The following is a 19,143-nucleotide window of genomic DNA, read 5'->3' as shown; positions in this document are numbered from 1 at the left end:
TTTGAATTCCTGTGTTGAGGGGCGGCTCTGAGTTCTTTATAGTAGGTTGTGTCAGAGAGCTGTCTTTGCCTTTTTGACATAGTCATCACGACTAAGAACTATGATGGCATCCTGTTTGTCTGCTAGTTTGATCACTATCTGATCTGGATTTCAGGGACTCTATATTCTCTAGGTGGTACAGAGATTGTGGTGGAAGTAATGTTTGTTGAAGACTAACAGTAAATTTTCTACCCTAAGGCAATTAATGTAATGATCCTAGGTGTGATTCTGTCTGCTGGGGGTATCCAGTCAGATTATGCTTTTTTCTTATGACTATTGGCGGGGATGTGATAGTTGTGGGTGGTGTCATCTTCGTTGTGAAAGAGTTCCTTGGGGTGAAGTTGGTAGAAGAATTATTTTAAGTTCTTCACTGCAAGTAACTAGTTAGTAGGAGTATATTTTCAGGGACAGTGGAGGGAAGGCCCTTTCCCCGTAATAAGGGAAAGCTTGTCCCCTTAATATACAGCTTCCTTAGTTACAATTACTAGCTTACAGTGTAAAGGCTTCCGTTGCCTTTAATGGAAGTTGTGGATGCTCAGCATCTCTTAGGTTCAGGCCATCTGACTAGAGCTGCTAGTCTTTATCTACTAATGGAATGTGTTTAGATTTCACTCTGGTTAGCATCATTGGTTTGACTTGAATACCTAATGCTTGGGGTGCCCTGCCAAAGAACAGCTGGTAAATGCAAGCACTTTAGTTCAGTAACCAGGTCCTGGAGTGTTTAAATTTTAGATTGCTTGTATCTTTGTTAATAGAAAATATCCAGTTCTTTGTTTCCCCAAATAAGTTTAAAAATAAATTAAAGCAAGAAAGGAACAAAATCTGCCCCCAGGTACCTGCACAGAACTTCCACTGAGTGAGAGCAGAATTTGGCCCCAAAGTATTTGCATAGTGGAAGTTTGCAACCTGAAAAGTTCCCAAAACAGAATGTATCAAAAGGAATTAATTGGGTGTTTTGCCTTTGCATTAGTTTGAGACCATTCTTTAGATGAGAGTTGGCTTTATTGCCTTTATTCTGCCTTGTTAGCAGTGGCAAGATAGTTTGATATCTCCAGATCCGAGCCTAATTAAGAAAGCTACTGATTTCATTTCAAAGCAATTAACCTTCTTTTGTGCCATATAATGTAACAAATACAAGAGCAATATATTTCAGCTGTATGACATTTTCAAAAATGGGCTTTAATTAAGGACTGGAATCTTTGCTCATCTGGATAGTCCCGTTAACCTCAGTTGGAGTCTGCATATGAGCAAGGACTACACACACGGTATGGGTTGTAGGATCAGGCTAATGGATTTAAACTCTGTGGGCGTGGACGGCGGATATAAGAGCCAAGGGGAGTCTAAGCCTCCCCAAACAGGATGTGGTGCCCCTCCCTCTGGAGAGGTGCCAGGCTGCTGCCTTTGGAGCACTGCTGCCAAAAGGCAGCAGCCCAAGATATAGCCCCACCACACTCCACCCAAGGCCCCATTCCCACTCATTCTTTTCCCCCATGACCACACCCATGCTGCTCCTCTTCCCATCCCCCCCCGCCACTTCCCCAGAGGCCCCCCTGTCCATGCCTCTCCACCCCCTTTCCTGATGCCTCCCTACCTGCTGGGGGCAGAGAGGCACAAGTGGCAGATAGGGGAGCCTGGGGAAAGGGGGCCAAGGGGTACGAGTAGCGGGAAGGGGCCAAGCAGGAGCCCCACCAGGGGCAGAGTGGGGGGGTGGAGCATGGGTGGGGCCTCAGGGGGGAGGAGACTGAGCAAGGGCAGGGCCACAGTCTGGAGCAGGGGAGTGGGGCTATGATCTGGGGAGCAGTGCTCCCCCTACTCTAGGGAACTTCCAGTGCTTATAACCAGCATCCCCAATGCACGAGTCACGCGCTGCCCATGTCTGTGGGGCAGAGATCTTGGCTCCATGCATGTCTATAAAATGCCTAGCATACTACACAAATAATGTTTATTTTTAAATATATATCTTTTTATAAAATGAAGAAGCTAGTCAGTTTGGCTAAAATTAGAAGTGATCCAAACGTTTATCCCAAATTTATAACAAACCTACCCTGAAGTTTTAATGAAGATCAAAAAAATTCAGTATGTTTAATAATCATAGTCAGGACTGCAAGAACAGAAGTGCTGAACAAATGCTGTTCTCTAGGCATTTATAATGCATCTGAAGGCAGAAGGGGCTAGAAATTTCTCAGGAGAGCTTAATCTTATGCCATTTTCAGCTTAGTGAAGTTGGATAAGTTGAATGGATGCTTATTCGGACCAAATCTTGGAACTTTGTGAGGTTTACCCATCATGAATTGAAACGTGTAGTGTGAGGCACAGTCCAGAATTTTCATAGCACTCAGCTTTACGAAGCCTCCTCACTTCTGAGACACACCCTCCATCTCTATGCATCTGCTGTGGGTTATGTGGGAGAACAACATAGAACAATAAGGTTATGTACTATGTAGGCCTGACTCTTTTCCTGCCATGGGGAAATTTTCTCCTGGATGGTTGTGGAGCCTTTATAGCTCCTGTATGCCACTGGAGTAATATATGAGGGAGTGAGAACCTAGTTCTGCTATAGGTTAGTATTCAAAGCAGCATAGATCCCAACCACCCAAAACTGAAATCTGTGGCGTGTACTTTTTAAACTGAGTGACGCAGGCTCAGAATAAGATAAACAACAGAACCTAGTGAAGAAATAGAACAGTAAAAACCCTGAAATTATGGGAGGTTTTCTGTAATCAGAACAGTATCAGTTACAGCTTGACTAAATGGACTGAGGTACATGTGTGGTATAACTCCAAATGTCTTAGTGGAATCACTGTACCTTAGGGATGAAGCCAGTTCCATGTCTTTTCAGAAACTATTTTCGGGAATGTTGGACTATTACAATCAGGAAATAGGGCTAGGTACAGCAAATCACCTTCAAATAGGTGTGAGAGTGTATGTGTGTGTTGTGTACAGTAATAGGCAGAAGGAATCTCTGAAAGATATCTACATTGTAATAAGGCAAGTGCCAGAGACATACAGGCTGCATTTTAAGTGGGTGACACAAATTCTATGGAAGAGGGACAGAGAGAACACCATGGGTTCAACAAATCTTAGTGAAGATTTCTGAATGCCTTAAAAGTCGCTTTATTAGAGCTGATACTGTTTTGAACTTGTTTTCCCATGCAAAGTTGTTGGGAGCAATTGACTGAGACCCATGGTATTTCAGAGAGCCCCCATAATGTTGATTTAGGATAAATAATATGCCACATTTTGTTCAATGCCTCTGCTAACATGTCTTTTCCTGTACTTGGTACAGGGATGGACTGGGTGACCTGTCAGATTTGTTCCATTTCTAACCTCTGCCATTCTAGTCCCTGTGAAATTTAGTATCTTTCCCTGGTGTCACCAACATATGCACTCAGATTGATTCAGCCAGCTCTGGAAAAGACAGGATTCTGCTAGATGATCAGCATTTCAGTATGTCTATGGAATTTTCATTTGTTTTTCCTTCTCCACTCTCAGCAAGATAGATCAATAATCTTAATGCTACAGTTACTACATTTTAAAATAAATGCAAGTAGCTAAAGTAAGGTATCCTTTGGAGCAAGTAGTAGTTCGGCTCCTTTGCATATTCCACCAACATTCAGTTCTGTATCTTTTATACATCGTAGCCCATGTCTACATTACACACCTTACAATGGCACAGCTGTGCTGCTACATCTGCTCCATTGTAAGGCACTCAGTGTAACCACTCTGTCACCAGGAGAGAGCTCTCCCAGTGACCAAATAAAACCACCCCCAATAAGGCACGATAGCTTTGGTGGCAGGAAAGCGTCTCCCACTGAAGAAGCACTATCCACACCGGTCCTTTTTGTCGTTAAAATTTTTGTCATTCAGGGGGGTGTTTTTTCACATCCCTGAGTGACAAAAGTTTTAAAAATAGAAGTGCAATGTAGAGTCATAGGATATGAGGGTTGGAAGGCACCTCAGTAGGTCATCTAGGCCAACCCCCTGCTCAAAGTAGGAGCAATCTCCAGACAGATTTTTACCCCAGTTCCTTAAGTGGCCCCCTCAAGGATTAAACTCACAATTCTAGGTTTAGCAGGCCAATCTGCAAACCACTGAGCTAGCCCTTCCCCCACAACATAGCCTTGATGTTGGATGGTCATAATCATATGACATAGAAATGGTTATAGAGAAAGCAGCTATCAGTGTGCTTGCGCAGCCATTTAGGAACAATCTACAGTTGTATCACTATGTATGGTCATAATCATAGATGTCTATGCAAAATAATTTCACACCTGCAAGGAAAATGGACAAACCTTTTTGCTGTGTTATCTGGGAAAATGGTAGAATGAACCCAGAGAAGGAATGTAAGCCTCTCAGTGCAGGAGCTCAAGGTTAAGTTCAAGTGCAACTTGCTGTGTGAGTTGGTCTCAAAAGTGATTGCCATGGTGACTAGTATTCACTGCTACCCAGAAAGGGAGGCCTTGGAGAAGGAAGTCAGGTGGACATCAAATGGAAAAAATGAAAAATAGTGTTGAAATATTTTTTTAAAACCTACAAACCTTTACACGCGTCTTTGAGCTGATGTCTGTAATAGAACATGACAAATTAGCCGTGGCACAATACCAGAGTTTAGGATACTGCAGTGAGAAGCAGAACGATCTGCTGACTCATGTTTGTTTATGCCAGAAGTCAGATGAGGGAGGCTCATTCATTCCAATCCAGGCTGTAAAGGATTTGTGTGTCCCTTTGAGGAGGGGCAGAGAGAACTTGCACCTGAGGCCAGAAAGGTGAAACCTCAAAACAAACCAAGCTTGGGTTGAGACTGAAGTTTTATTATCATTTAACAATAACGGCAAATCCCAGGAAGTGGTAAACTTGAACAATAAGGGCTTGTTTTCACTGCTCACTGGGTTTGTGAACAGCAGTGTAGAAGTTCTAGCACAGGTAGAGTTGGAGCTCTCACACCACCTCCCTGCCAGCTCCAGCCTGAGCCTGAGGGTCTCAACAGCTGTTTTTAGCTCTGTAGTGAGAGCCCAAGTCTGTGGACCCAGGCTCTGAGACACCATGTAGACCTACCCACTCAGGCTAGGCTAACTTGAGTGTAAATAACATGTTCTTAGCAGTTCAGGTGCAAAACCTGTGTGGATATGTGCGCACTTGTGATGTGGAGAGAGCAGTGTGAGAACTTTCCCTATTCACAAATCTTATTATGTTGCGGAAAATAGAAGGGACATTTGTATTGGTTGGTGAATTTCAAAAGATTCGGTGTTTCCATTTGGATAAGCACCCAAAAATGTAGGTGTTTATCCAAATCCCTTGGATATGGAGGTCTTACACAAGCTTTCTCATGAGATTTCAGGACTCTTTGTTTTTGTTTGGGTGAGACGTACTTTGAGGACAGCTTATTTCATGGCATTCTAACATTTCTGCTTCTGGTCCAAAGCAGAACCTGGAAGTAAAAAGGGCAAGTGAATAAAAATGAAATATAATGGACGGCAGAGTTGACTAAACTTTTTTTGAACTTCAGAAAAACTTTGATTTTGGTTCAACTCAAGTTTTGGAAGAAAGATCAGGGAGAGTGTCTGTAGTCCCTGATAATTTTCTCCCATCCCTATAAAGCAGTATTGTAGTTGTACACTGTGTGGGAGAGACAGGAAAAACACAAAGTTTGCCCAGGATACAGAAGAGGGGAAAAGGCATCAATCCATTAAAGGAAGAGTAAAAAATATCAAAACCTGCCATATTAGCTCTGTAAAAGGCAAGAAGGGCAGCCAATAGTAAGCCAGGCCTAAAGAAGCTCCACAGAGACAAATCTCACATTGGTGAGAATGGTGGCTGAGGAAAAGTTAATAGCATTCCAGCACTGAAAAAGCAAACAGGTTTCCCTCCTCATCAATGATTGAGAAGTGAAGTCAGTCAGAAACACCACACCTGAGGGCTGGACTCATGCAAATCCTACTCCTTAGTAGGAACACCCAGGAGGCCGAAAAGAAAAGATTTTAAAAGCCACTAGGGCTGCTCATGCTATGAGAGCATTAAATGGGATCTGATGAAGATCCTGGGAGAAATGCTGCCCCGGTTGAAGGCAGTGTGAGTTTAGGAATTGCCTTCAGTGGGACCAGGATTTCATCATTTTTGTATTGTTAAAATAGTTGAAAGTAAAGTGGGTTATTTTTTTTTAAGGTGGCAGCAAGCATCACAAAGGGAAATAACTTAAACTCAGGCCCAGGAAACTTCTATAAGCAGGGGTAATAGAGAGAGGTACGGGCTGGTGTACCACTCTTATGTACCTTAATATTTTGTTTAATGTCTTTAATTTTGGGATTTTTCTGTATGTCTTGGAAGCAGGATACTAGAACCCTCTGGACCAAATTGTATGTGGTGTAGAAAACCTAAAATAGAAGGAACTTTTTGGCAGGAGAGAGCCAGGACATGGGGATTTCACACAGCCCTGCATAATAGGGAGCTATTTCCCTGACTGCTTTTCCCATATGAATATGGAGGGGGAAATGACCATGTTGGGTCTGTGGCTAGTGGATCCTCTCTGAAGAGGGTATATTTGCTTGGCCAAAACCCTGTGGGGGAAAAACACTGAGCCCCAACTTCTGTACCCTGCAGCAGGGGCTCTGACCTGGCTACATGCTGGATCTACTATTCTGGTTATTTCTGTTCCTTTAGAGTTGTTTCTGATCCCATGCTCTGAGTCCACTCTGCATTCCTGTGAGCTGATCTCTCTAGGAAATCTGTATGATTGTACCTGCTCATTCACTCATCAACTCATTCACTTTCCCACTGCCTCACTAGCGGGCGCACGGGGAATCCTGTTGAAAAATGGGAGTCTTTCCATTGACTTCAATGGGCTTTTGATCCAGTTTGAAGGGCCAGATTTTGAAAGGTAGGTGCCAGGGCCATCCCTACCAATTATGGTGCCCTACGCAGCCTGAGCACCTGCTCCCCTTTCCCCCGTCCCCCACCCCGCAGAGGATGTGGGCTGTGCTCAGGCCTGCAGGACCGGCAGCAGGAAGCAGAATGACTTGGCCCCAGCCCGCTCCACTCCCCCTGCCCCAGACGTGTCACTCGGGGGAGAGGACTTGGGGGAAGGGGTCCGTTTCCCCCACCACCACCACCACCCGCATTCACCAGCAGCGGGAAGTGGAGCTATACAGCGGGGAGCCAGCGGAGTGGAGTGCAGGGAGCCAGCAGAGCGGAGCAGGCTGGGTTGCTCTGCTTCACACCACTGCTGGTGAGTGTAGGGATAGGCCTGACCCCTGCTGCCATTGGGAATGCACAGGGGGCCAGCTGGGGAATGGGGCTGGCTGCTGGCACTACTGCATACGAAGCACGCAGCTGCACAGGGCACTATGCGTATGCCTAAGGATGGCCCTGGTAGGCGCCTAGTGTTTGAAAATCCCACTAGGCCCCTATGTGCATCTTTAGGAGCCTAAATATTTTTTTTTTAAGTATTTAGGCTGAAGACCCTATTTTCCTCAAGAGAACACACAGACCCTGTGAGTTAGTGTCCAAATTCACTCCCTCTTGGTCATACGTTTAGCTGGTACCTCAAAGCCCAATAGTACAACATACACTATGCTGCCTACAGTTTTCTAGTGATCTTGGTAATTATTAAAATATCATACTCTCCTCAATGTGTGTGAAATGTTGTTAAGAAATATATACATTATATAATATGCCAACAATATAGTAAACATAATGCAATTTGCAATTGATCCTTCACTTAGTTTTCTTGATTCATTATAAATCTATCCAAGCTGTTGAATTTGAAACTGAATTTCATGTAATTTCATGGTTAGCTCCTGAAAGTTAATTTTCTAGCCCATTTTAGTTTACTGTATCAAACTGTCATATATGATGTTTTCACTTTCTAATGTACAATATTTATAATGTATTTCATTTTCAATGTTCATGTGGTTAATCTGATCTGTGTGTTCTAGAGCAGCATTTTTAAATCTAATTTCTTTGTAAATTATGTACATGTATTATGCAGTGTTTCAACATTTTTTTAAATGTAATGCTTATGAAAGTGAATGACTAAGTAGCAAGATCCTCTGCAAACGGCTCCTTTTTAGTCCTGGTTTACAACACCCCTGAGGAGCAGAGATTTCCTATTGTGCTGAATTGAATCACAGTGTCAAGTTCCTTTATGGTTTATTCCCTGTACTTCACTCATATGCTGTAGATTCTTAAGGTGCTGTAAAAATTAATGGAACTTAACATTTATTTTAAATATTATACCACTTATTCATGGGCCAATCTTGTTTGTGTTTTTTATTTAGCTTTATCATACACAACAAAGACACTTTCTTCAACAATGCTACAAGAAGTAGAATAGTACACCATATTTTACAGAGAGTGAAATATGAAGAAGGAAAAAACAAAATTGGTAAGTGCTGAACAAGGTGCTTTTTAATTTGGTGTGAAAATCAATAAAGCCAGGACATGCTCCTTATAGGTCAGCTTTGGGTCTTTTTTAGATCTCCTCACTGGGTACATATTTCACACATTTCCAGGGTGGTCGCTTTTTCTTGGTATGCCCAGTCATTTTGAAGACGAGGCAATGGAATGTTGGGCCGCTTTTCCATGAAAGGATATGGCTGACACCTCAGAAGACTATTTCCCTGTGCAGTAGGAAAGGCTGATATAAGATAAACAAGAGACACACGAGGTATTAACTGATGACACTAAATAGACGTATTGGCCCATTGCAAAAGGAGAACTTGCAACTCTCTTTGGGTCAAAGTGTGGAGGTGCTTGGAGGGATGGGAAACTCATGCAGCCCTGAGTTTCAGACTCCAGCAATCCTGCATGAATCCCTGTTCCCCTCTCTTCGCACACAGAGGTCATGGAGGTTACTGCAGCCCCCTGAATCCTTTCCATGGAGGGAGAGGGAGACCAAGATTGAGTTCTCCTCAAATTTCCTCTGCAAAAAATGGTGTCTTGACACAGGTGTGGGTTGGCTGGAGAGCTGTGTCCTCCTCTTCTTTTTACTAGAATGAAGAACATTCTTCTGCATGACAGAGAAGAGGAGTACTTGTGGCACCTTAGAGACTAACAAATTCATTCTAGTGGGCCTTTGCACTGCTCCTGGCTGAGAGCTCCGTGTCCGAACTGTCAGCTCTGGGAGCCTTGATGGGGTAGCAAAACCCATTCAGTTTCCCCAGCTGACAACAAGCCAGGGAGGAACTTTTTTCCCCATGCTCCCAGAATTAGGGAAGCACCACACGTGCTCGATGCCTCCCTGATGTCATCCTCAGCACCAGGGCCGGAGTCAGATTCCACTCCTGAGCAATGGGAAGAGTCAGGGGGCTGCATAATCCACATGCAGATACCGCCTGAGCCGCTGTGTTCTCCTACTTGCCTCAGGATCCAAGTATCTATCCATCTATCCATGTGGCTCCCACCACATATCAGAGTATCTTCTGTGTAGGCTTCTGGACTGTAGGAACCTAGGCAGGCTAAATAGTTCTGGTGGGCTTCACACAGTAGAGACACCAGGGACCAAGATGTGGCCCATAGCAGAGACTAATACAACCAGCAGAAATGATATTTATGATAAATTAATGCTTCTCATTGGACTATTCTTATGTTATAAGATTTCCTCAACTGATTAAGAATCGAATTTGGAGTCTTTTGCCTCTAGGTCACTGGTTTGAATATCCCCAAGTGAATACTGCACTGTCCAATAGCTGTTCAGTGGCCTTTCAGTACATTTCCAAGTAAACAGTCATCTTCAGCACAGCTGGCACTAAGTACTTCCCTTGTGTTGTCAGTCTTGGCTGAGGGGCCAAAGCCTTACTGGACAGGGAAAATGAACTGTCCTTCCCCCCCCAACTAGTGGTCCCTTTGGGTCAAAGTTCAGGTATGTTGTTGGGCCCCACACTGATACTACCTGTCTTGTGGCTGTTCTCTCAGTAGATAGCTTCAGTCTCCAGGCCATCAATCCAACAGCTCTCAGAACAGTAAGTTAAATAAATGTAATGATGCTATTTCCATATGGAAATTAAGGCTTTCGGCTGTTTTGTTACACTACGATACAAAAATTCTGAAATTTGCAGAATGCCAAGAAATGTGGCATCTCACCTAAACGAAGTTTGCAAATATATCCTCGCATAGACTTTAATATATGATTATTAGACCAAAATATTTGGGGTGAAAGTCAACCCCTATTGACTTCACTGTGGTGCATTTGCCCCTCAAAGCTTTATATTCAAAGCATAAGGAATTGTAGATTGTAAATAATATGGTAAAGTACAGTAGTAAGTATCTGAATGCTGTATGCATCCTTCCCTTGTGCTCCACCATAGTATGACAAACCTATGAAAGTAGTATTTTGTTACTCATACCTTTCACTGAACTTCATTTACCAGTCTCATCATGAAAATGTGCTTGCCCTCCTCATTTCACAGTTATTCTAGCCCTGCTTCTAATTAAATTAATATTTTTGGCTTTTAGGTCTGAATCGATTGCTTACTAATGGCTCCTATGAAGCTGCATTTCCTCTTCATGAGGTACTTTTCTAACATTTCTTGTTGGCTTTTAATTCAACTTTAATACCAATGTCATTGGGCCTGAGTCTCCTCTTACTCTGGTTTTACACTATTGTGTCCCCACTGGCTTCAGTAGAAAGTTACTCTTTATTAACACAGATGGTGTGAGCATTTTCTGTGCTTTCTTTCATTTAATCCAGCTCATTAGAAAATGTTGATAGCTCTTCCTGAAAATTCATGTGCTTCAGACTCACACACTGTCCTCCATTGGTGGCTATGAATAATGTGGTGGTAACAATCATGTATTACAGGAATTCTCAAACATGTTCATGGTGTGGAACACATCCAAATACAGAGTGTGTCTGGGGGCACCACCTCCCTCCCTTTTACAATCACACAGATCATTCCCACTCCTTCACTTGCAATCACAGCTCCCACTAGCAATCCCTGTGGCAACTACCACAATTGTTTTGTATAGAAAAGCAACATTAGGGATGTATTTAATGTGCTTTTAACTCCTTTTAATGCTGTCTAGCATTTAGAAACAAAGAGAAGCCAGTATCATATCACCAGCTGGCTCGTCACAGTCTAACAAGCAACATTACTGGTTTCATGAGTCACACTTTGACAGTTACTCATATATTGTACATTGAAGTCCAAAACTCTTTATCTGAAAGCTTGAGATCTTCTCCTTTTAAGCTAATAAAATCAATTAAAACAGAATTCTGCAAAACATCATCTATTGTATATTGGTTCTTACACTGCTCACATCACCATGACATCTGAGCACCTTTCAGTTGTGCATTAATTCTTTACTTTCTTCAGTATTTTGACACCCCTTGCTATCCCCAAACCTCCTCGCTTGGAATAATTCCAGCATCATGTTAAACACGTATCTCTCAAAGTAAGCAGCCTCCTTCAGAGCTGCAATTGGTACCACTTTGAAGATGGTTATTTCACACCACTAATTGATTATGCATTACAACACTAGTTTGAGGTAAGTGTGGCTTACCTTATTGAGTTAATGGCAGAATACAGGTAATAGAACTCAGGATTCCCAGTCTTAGGATATCTCTACACAGCAACTGGAAGTCAGATTGCAGCTTGGGTAGGCATACCCATGCTAACTTATACTATACCCACCTGAACTGCAATCACACTTCTCATTTCAGTATAAACATACCCACTCTTATGTTCTAATCACCAGACACACTGCATCTGCTGAACATGCATCTCCCTTAAATGAAGATTTCATGGTGGGACCCATTTGTTCTTAACCGTTTGTATACCGCAACCCTCTTTTATATATCAGGCCTACCCTGGGAACCCCCTTCCATTTACCAATATGGAAGGGCAGAGTGGTCATGACCACCTGACATCTGTTTGCAACTCATGATCTAATTACCAAATACAGGTCTAAGAAAAATCAACCTTTAAGACAAACTAATTCAACCAAGCCGTTGCTAAATTTGTCTTTTTGTTTTCATGCAAGGATTTTGTATAAACTGTTCAGTTAAAACACACCTCTAGTTCCAGAGATTTCTTGGCAACTATTATTCTTTGCTCAATGTTTAAATCTGTATTTCAGGGAAGCTACCGAAGTAAAAATTCCATAAGAACCCATGGGGCAGAAAACCACAGACATCTGCTTTATGAGTGCTGGGCCTCATGGAGCGTGTGGTATAAATACCAGCCCTTGGATCTTGTACGGTAAAACTTTTTATTTGCTTTTAAAATGTTGCACTGTGTGCTGGGATACAGAGTGGGATAAGAGGGTAGGAAAGTCTAACAGAAGCATGAAGGACTCAGTTAATTCCACTTTAAAAGTGTGAGGGCCATGGCCTCCCCAGGTCTGGTGTTCCTGGGCCCCGAGGGTGTGGAAAGCCTGAATGTTCTTTGTGCCCAGGGCCCCAATAAATCTTAATCCGCCTCTGGCTACAAGGATCTGTACATACAATCTGTATTTAAAAGGTAGCAGCATCATTGAATATACTGATATGTTGGCAATTTGGGAGGGCTATTAAGAGCCTGAAATTGATACAGTTAATTTGTTTTTCTTTTTTAAAGTACTGTAGTACTGTAACTGATAGGAGCCTTTTGCTTTTATTGCTTTTTTAATTGTTCTGAAATAGAATAGTTTGTAAAAGGTTCCCAGGAAGCACTAGGAGTTATTCTTTAAGGCTCCATAAAGCTCTTTTTTCTGCAACTTCATAAAATGGGAATTTGCTTTTTCTAGGGAAAAAATACTCACAGAGAAATACAATAATAGGGGTTTGCTTGAGTCATGTAGTTTTTTTAAAATGTGCTAGAAACAATGTAAAGCACAGTAATATATTTTTAGGTAGTATATCAACTTCTTTAGATGTTATCATTTCTTTTTGAGCCCCTAAACCCCTTCCCTGTGGTCCCACTAAAACCTATAAACCGAACCACATTTCAAAACCCCTTTCTGTAAACCACCCTTTCACTAACTAGGAGACAATGCAGGCAGAAGCCCAGCAGCAGAGTGGGGGCTATCCAGTTTATTGCACTGACTGTCGCATGTATGATTACCTGCCCTGTGGGCGGGTGGCGTATGTGTGCAGTCGGTGCAAGGAGCTCCTGGCCCTCAGAGACCATGTACGGACTTTGGAGGCCAGGGTGGCGGAACTGGAGGAGCTAAGAGAGGCAGAGAGGTATGTTGATGAGGCTTTCAGGGACACTGTAGAATTGTCACACCTCCAGTCAGACAGCCCCTGCGCTGTTGAGGAGGATGAAAGGCCCAGGGAAGCAGAGCAGTCAATGGGAGCAGAGAGAAACCTTCCCGTAGTTGGGACCCTCCTCCCAGATGGTGCTGGGGTTGCCTCTCGCACTGAGGTTGCCTCTCCGGGGGAGGGAACTCCAGTTTCTAGGAAAAGGCAGGTGTTAGTAATGGGAGATTCGATTATTAGAAACATAGATAGCTGGGTTTGTGATGACCGGGAGAACCGTATGGTGACTTGCCTGCCTGGTGCGAAGGTTGCGGCTCTCTCGAGGCATCTAGACAGACTTATGTGTAGTGCTGGGGAGGAGCCGGTGGTTGTGGTACATGTAGGTACCAATGACATAGGGAAGGGTAGGAGAGATGTCCTGGAAGCCAAATTTAGGCTGCTAGGGAAGAGACTGAAATCTAGGACCTCCATGGTGGCATTCTCAGAAATGCTCCCAGTTCCACGCGCAGGGCCAGGTAGGCAGGCAGAGCTTCAGAGTCTCAATGTGTGGATGAGACGATGGTGTAGAGAGGAGGGGTTCACGTTCATTAGGAACTGGGAAAACTTCTGGGATGGGAGGAGCCTATACAGGAGAGATGGGCTCCACCTAAACCAAAGTGGAACCAGACTGCTGGCACTAAACATTAAAAAGGTTGTAGAACAGTTTTTAAACTAGGAGATGGGGGAAAGCCGACCGCTGCAGAGGAGCATGTGGATCGGACACAGACTTTTCTTAAGGGAGAGTCTGATGATAGAGAATCTCCAGGTTATAGTCAGGAGCAGAGGACTGAAGAGTATAATGTAAGGGCCGGATCAGATGATAAACAGTCACATAAAAAAGAATCTGGCACATCAGAAAAAGGCAGGCTAATAAACAGGGACAAGTTTTTAAAGTGCTTGTACACAAATGCCAGAAGTCTAAATAATAAGATGGGTGAACTAGAGTGCCTTGTGATAAAGGAGGATATCGATATAACAGGCATCACAGAAATTTGGTGGACTGAGAGCAATCAATGGGACACAATCATTCCGGGGTACAAAATATATCGGAAGGACAGAACAGGTCGTGCAGGGGGAGGAGTGGCACTATATGTGAAAGAAAGTGTAGATTCAAATGAAGTAAAAATCTTAAGCGAATCCACATGTTCCATAGAATCTCTATGGATAGAAATTTCATGCTCTAGTAAAAATATAACATTAGGGATCTATTATCGACCACCTGACCAGGACAGTAATAGTGATGATGAAATGCTAAGGGAAATTAGAGAGGCTATCAAAATTAAGAACCCAATAATAGTGGGGGATTTCAATTATCCCCATATTGACTGGGAACATTTCACTTCAGGACGAAATGCAGAGATAAAATTTCTCGATACTTTAAATGACTGCTTCATGGAGCAGCTGGTACGGGAACCCACAAGGGGAGAGGCAACTCTAGATTTAATCCTGAGTGGAACGCAGGAGCTGGTCCAAGAGGTAACTATAGCAGGACTGCTTGGAAATAGTGACCATAATACAACAACATTCAACATCCCTGTGGTGGGAAGAACACCTCAACTGCCCAACACTGTGGCATTTAATTTCAAAAGGGGGAACTATACAAAAATGAGGGGGTTAGTTAGACAAAAGTTAAAAGGCACAGTGAATAAAGTGAAATCCCTGCAAGTTGCGTGGGCCCTTTTTAAAGACACCATAATAGAGGCCCAACTTCAATGTATACCCCAAATTAAGAAAAACAGTAAAAGAACTAAAAAAGAGCCACCGTGGCTTAACAACCATGTAAAAGAAGCAGTGAGAGATAAAAAGACTTCCTTTAAAAGGTGGAAGTCAAATCCTAGTGAGGCAAATAGAAAGGAACACAAACACTGCCAACTTAAGTGCAAGAGTGTAATAAGAAAAGCCAAAGAGGAGTTTGAAGAATGACTAGCCAAAAACTCTAAAGGTAATAAAATGTTTTTTAAATACATCAGAAGCAGGAAGCCTGCTAAACAACCAGTGGGGCCCCTTGACGATCAAAATACAAAAGGAGCGCTTAAAGACGATAAAGTCATTGCGGAGAAACTAAATGGATTCTTTGCTTCAGTCTTCACGGCTGAGGATGTTAGGGAGATTCCCAAACCTGAGCTGGCTTTTGTAGGTGACAAATCTGAGGAACTGTCACAGATTGAAGTGTCACTAGAGGAGGTTTTGGAATTAATTGATAAACTCAACATTAACAAGTCACCGGGACCAGATGGCATTCACCCAAGAGTTCTGAAAGAACACAAATGTGAAGTTGCGGAACTATTAACTAAGGTTTGTAACCTGTCCTTTAAATCGGCTTCGGTACCCAATGACTGGAAGTTAGCTAATGTAACGCCAATATTTAAAAAGGGCTATAGGGGTGATCCCGGCAATTACAGACCGGTAAGTCTAACGTCGGTACCGGGCAAATTAGTTGAAACAATAGTAAAGAATAAAATTGTCAGACACATAGAAAAACATAAACTGTTGAGCAATAGTCAACATGGTTTCTGTAAAGGGAAATCGTGTCTTACTAATCTATTAGAGTTCTTTGAAGGGGTCAACAAACATGTGGACAAGGGGGATCCGATGGACATAGTGTACTTAGATTTCCAGAAAGCCTTTGACAAGGTCCCTCACCAAAGGCTCTTACGTAAATTAAGCTGTCATGGGATAAAAGGGAAGGTCCTTTCATGGATTGAGAACTGGTTAAAGGACAGGGAACAAAGGGTAGGAATTAATGGTAAATTCTCAGAATGGAGAGGGGTAACTAGTGGTGTTCCCCAGGGGTCAGTCCTAGGACCAATCCTATTCAATTTATTCATAAATGATCTGGAGAAAGGGGTGAGGTGGCAAAGTTTGCAGATGATACTAAACTGCTCAAGATAGTTAAGACCAAAGCAGATTGTGAAGAACTTCAAAAAGATCTCACAAAACTAAGTGATTGGGCAACAAAATGGCAAATGAAATTTAATGTGGATAAATGTAAAGTAATGCACATTGGAAAAAATAACCCCAACTATACATACAACATGATGGGGGCTAATTTAGCTACAACAAGTCAGGAAAAAGATTTTGGAGTCATCGTGGATAGTTCTCTGAAGATGTCCACGCAGTGTGCAGAGGCGGTCAAAAAAGCAAACAGGATGTTAGGAATCATTAAAAAGGGGATAGAAAATAAGACTGAGAATATATTATTGCCCTTATATAAATCCATGGTACGCCCACATCTCGAATACTGTGTACAGATGTGGTCTCCTCACCTCAAAAAAGATATTCTAGCACTAGAAAAGGTTCAGAAAAGGGCAACTAAAATGATTAGGGGTTTGGAGAGGGTCCCATACGAGGAAAGATTAAAGAGACTAGGACTCTTCAGCTTGGAAAAGAGAAGACTAAGGGGGGATATGATAGAGGTATATAAAATCATGAGTGATGTTGAGAAAGTGGATAAGGAAAAGTTATTTACTTATTCCCATAATACAAGAACTAGGGGTCACCAAATGAAATTAATAGGCAGCAGGTTTAAAACAAATAAAAGGAAGTTCTTCTTCACGCAGCGCACAGTCAACTTGTGGAACTCCTTACCTGAGGAGGTTGTGAAGGCTAGGACTATAACAATGTTTAAAAGGGGACTGGATAAATTCATGGTGGCTAAGTCCATAAATGGCTATTAGCTAGAATGGGTAAGAATGGTGTCCCTAGCCTCTGTTCGTCAGAGGATGGAGATGGATGGCAGGAGAGAGATCACTTGATCATTGCCTGTTAGGTTCACTCCCTCTGGGGCACCTGGCATTGGCCACTGTCGGTAGACAGATACTGGGCTAGATGGACCTTTGGTCTGACCCGGTACGGCCATTTCTTATGTTCTTATGTTATGTTCCCTTGGCCAAGTCTTCACTAAGGAAATTTACAAAACAAATTACACTATTGGTTCAGTGGTGAACCAGTAATTGCATTGAAGTAGTTTTGGGTTTGTTTTTAAAATGTCCCCAGCATAAGAGCAGTTTACACAACGGGAGTATAGGTGATTCAGTATACAGGTCTACATGAGCAGGAGGAGAACTAGGGCAGAGTGGTGGGTACGAGGCTTGCTGAGTATTCACAGGTGACTGAGTAAAAGGCGACATCAAACCCAGACTGACATTTTAAGTTGCTGATTGTAGTGCAGGCACAGGAGGCATGGTGTCAGGAAAGGAGTGGGCACCCTTTTCTCTCTCCCCTCCCAGCTGCTAAAACACTCCCATACACCTTTCCCTATCCCACACCAAAACATCCCTCCATACTGCCTCTCCTTCCTCATACGCCACATGCCCTGGTTTTTCACCTTGAACAGTTGACCATATTAGCAAAAACTGCTGTTCACCTCAGTTAAAACTGCATGAATCCGTGTACCCAAAGCAAAAGTGTTTATACTAGTTCTGCCATGAGTGCTCATTTCATAGCTTTCCCCAGCCATGGTACAGTAGAAAATCTATGTAAAGCCCATGCCCAGAGAGAGTGGGAGTTGAGGGTTATCTGTTAGGGTCCTAATGGGCCAGTTTTCCAGTACCCACCATTGCCACCCAATATTCGTGTTGTCAGACTCTTTAGAGAGGCCAAGGACTGAGTGAGCTACCAATAGTGAACAACCTTCTCATTCATAGATATGATACTCTCAAGTCAAGTTAGAGTCACATTGCCAGGGTGAGAAGAGAAGCTGTTGCTTTTATGTTTGTTTTTTCTTGCCATTAAATGTGGTCTTCCGGTGCACTCAATCTGGCACCTTCCATGGCCATGAACTTTACTTTAATCACACCAGTTGGCCAGTATGGAGATCTTAGTCACTAGACATAAACAAGAAAACAGCATTTGAGGGGCATCGCACAATTCAGTGTTCATTCTGCTTGGAAGCACCGGGGAGCATGAGAAGTACAGATTCTACACAATTGCAAAGGCATCGTTGTTGATCAACAGCTGTGAAAGGGTCAGCTTACTCGCATTGCTGCCTAAATGTAATTTCCAAACTGTTGTTACAAGAATCTTTCAAAATCACGAGAACTGAAAGTGATTAAAGGGGGACAATCTCCCTCTCTCTTTTCCCTTCCCTCAGTTCATTCACTTTGGCCTTGCTCCTAAACCTGTTAAAGGGAATGAAAGCAGTCCCCATTGACTTCAGTGGGCTTTGGATCAGTCCCTCTGTGCGCTTGACAATGCTTTGTGCTTGGTCTTTTTTCCCCCGCTGTAGTCAGCGAGTCATTTCCCCCTCTTGTTTGTGTGAGTCTTTCACACAGCAACAAGGGACAGAGAAAAACATTTTGTATAAAAAGAAAAGAAAAATGTGATTGTAAAACTACCAAAATGGGCATGAGGGTGGGGTAATACCTCGGGAAAATATGTAACTCTTTCTTTTGTTTTAAATAACTAGATTTCAGGTTGACAGTGCCCCTTTAACCTTCACTCAATCCCCCCATATATGGTTTACATAACAGATACTTTAAACAGCCTTCAGACATCTGCTAGAGTGCCATAGCTGCATTAAGTTTGTTTATGTGGTATAATAAGTCCTGTTTAGGATTTTTTACTGAACTGTAAAAGGATGAATGAAGAAAGAAATTTTCTTGGCTGAGGTCCAAATCTGTCTCTCCTCTAACATCATGTGTGCCTGCTAGGTGTCCTGATCCCAAGCAATCATATAATTAAGCTTGATAAACTTAGAGATCCCCAATAATAAATTGTATAGTGCTAAAGGCAGATTTTGCTTATTCTTTTATAAGACATTATCATTCTAAACACTAACAGGCTACAAAATATGTGTGTTGTTGCTAAATATCTAGGGTGAAATCTTGGCCCCTCTGAAAGTCAGTTGTAGTTCTGCCACTGACTTCAGTCAGGCCCAGTTTCACCTCCAT

General features: G+C 42.7%; 1 protein-coding gene across 3 annotated transcripts in view; it reads left to right on the top strand.

Annotated features, from left to right (window-relative positions):
• ANO4 (anoctamin 4) overlaps positions 1-19,143 on the top strand; it is a 320,505-nt gene that overhangs the window by 222,627 nt on the left and 78,735 nt on the right. For all 3 annotated transcript variants that reach the window (XM_039519449.1, XM_039519450.1, XM_039519451.1), the window contains 3 exons: positions 8,313-8,419; positions 10,489-10,544; positions 12,112-12,233. In XM_039519449.1, the coding sequence (XP_039375383.1) occupies positions 8,313-8,419; positions 10,489-10,544; positions 12,112-12,233 (285 nt within the window). The remainder of the gene's footprint in view (positions 1-8,312; positions 8,420-10,488; positions 10,545-12,111; positions 12,234-19,143) is intronic.

This window comes from Mauremys reevesii, linkage group 1 (assembly GCF_016161935.1).
Source record: "Mauremys reevesii isolate NIE-2019 linkage group 1, ASM1616193v1, whole genome shotgun sequence".
NCBI lineage: Eukaryota > Metazoa > Chordata > Testudines > Geoemydidae > Mauremys > Mauremys reevesii.
The sequence above is the reverse complement of the archived record's forward strand: the minus strand, read 5'-3'. Positions and strand labels throughout refer to the sequence as shown.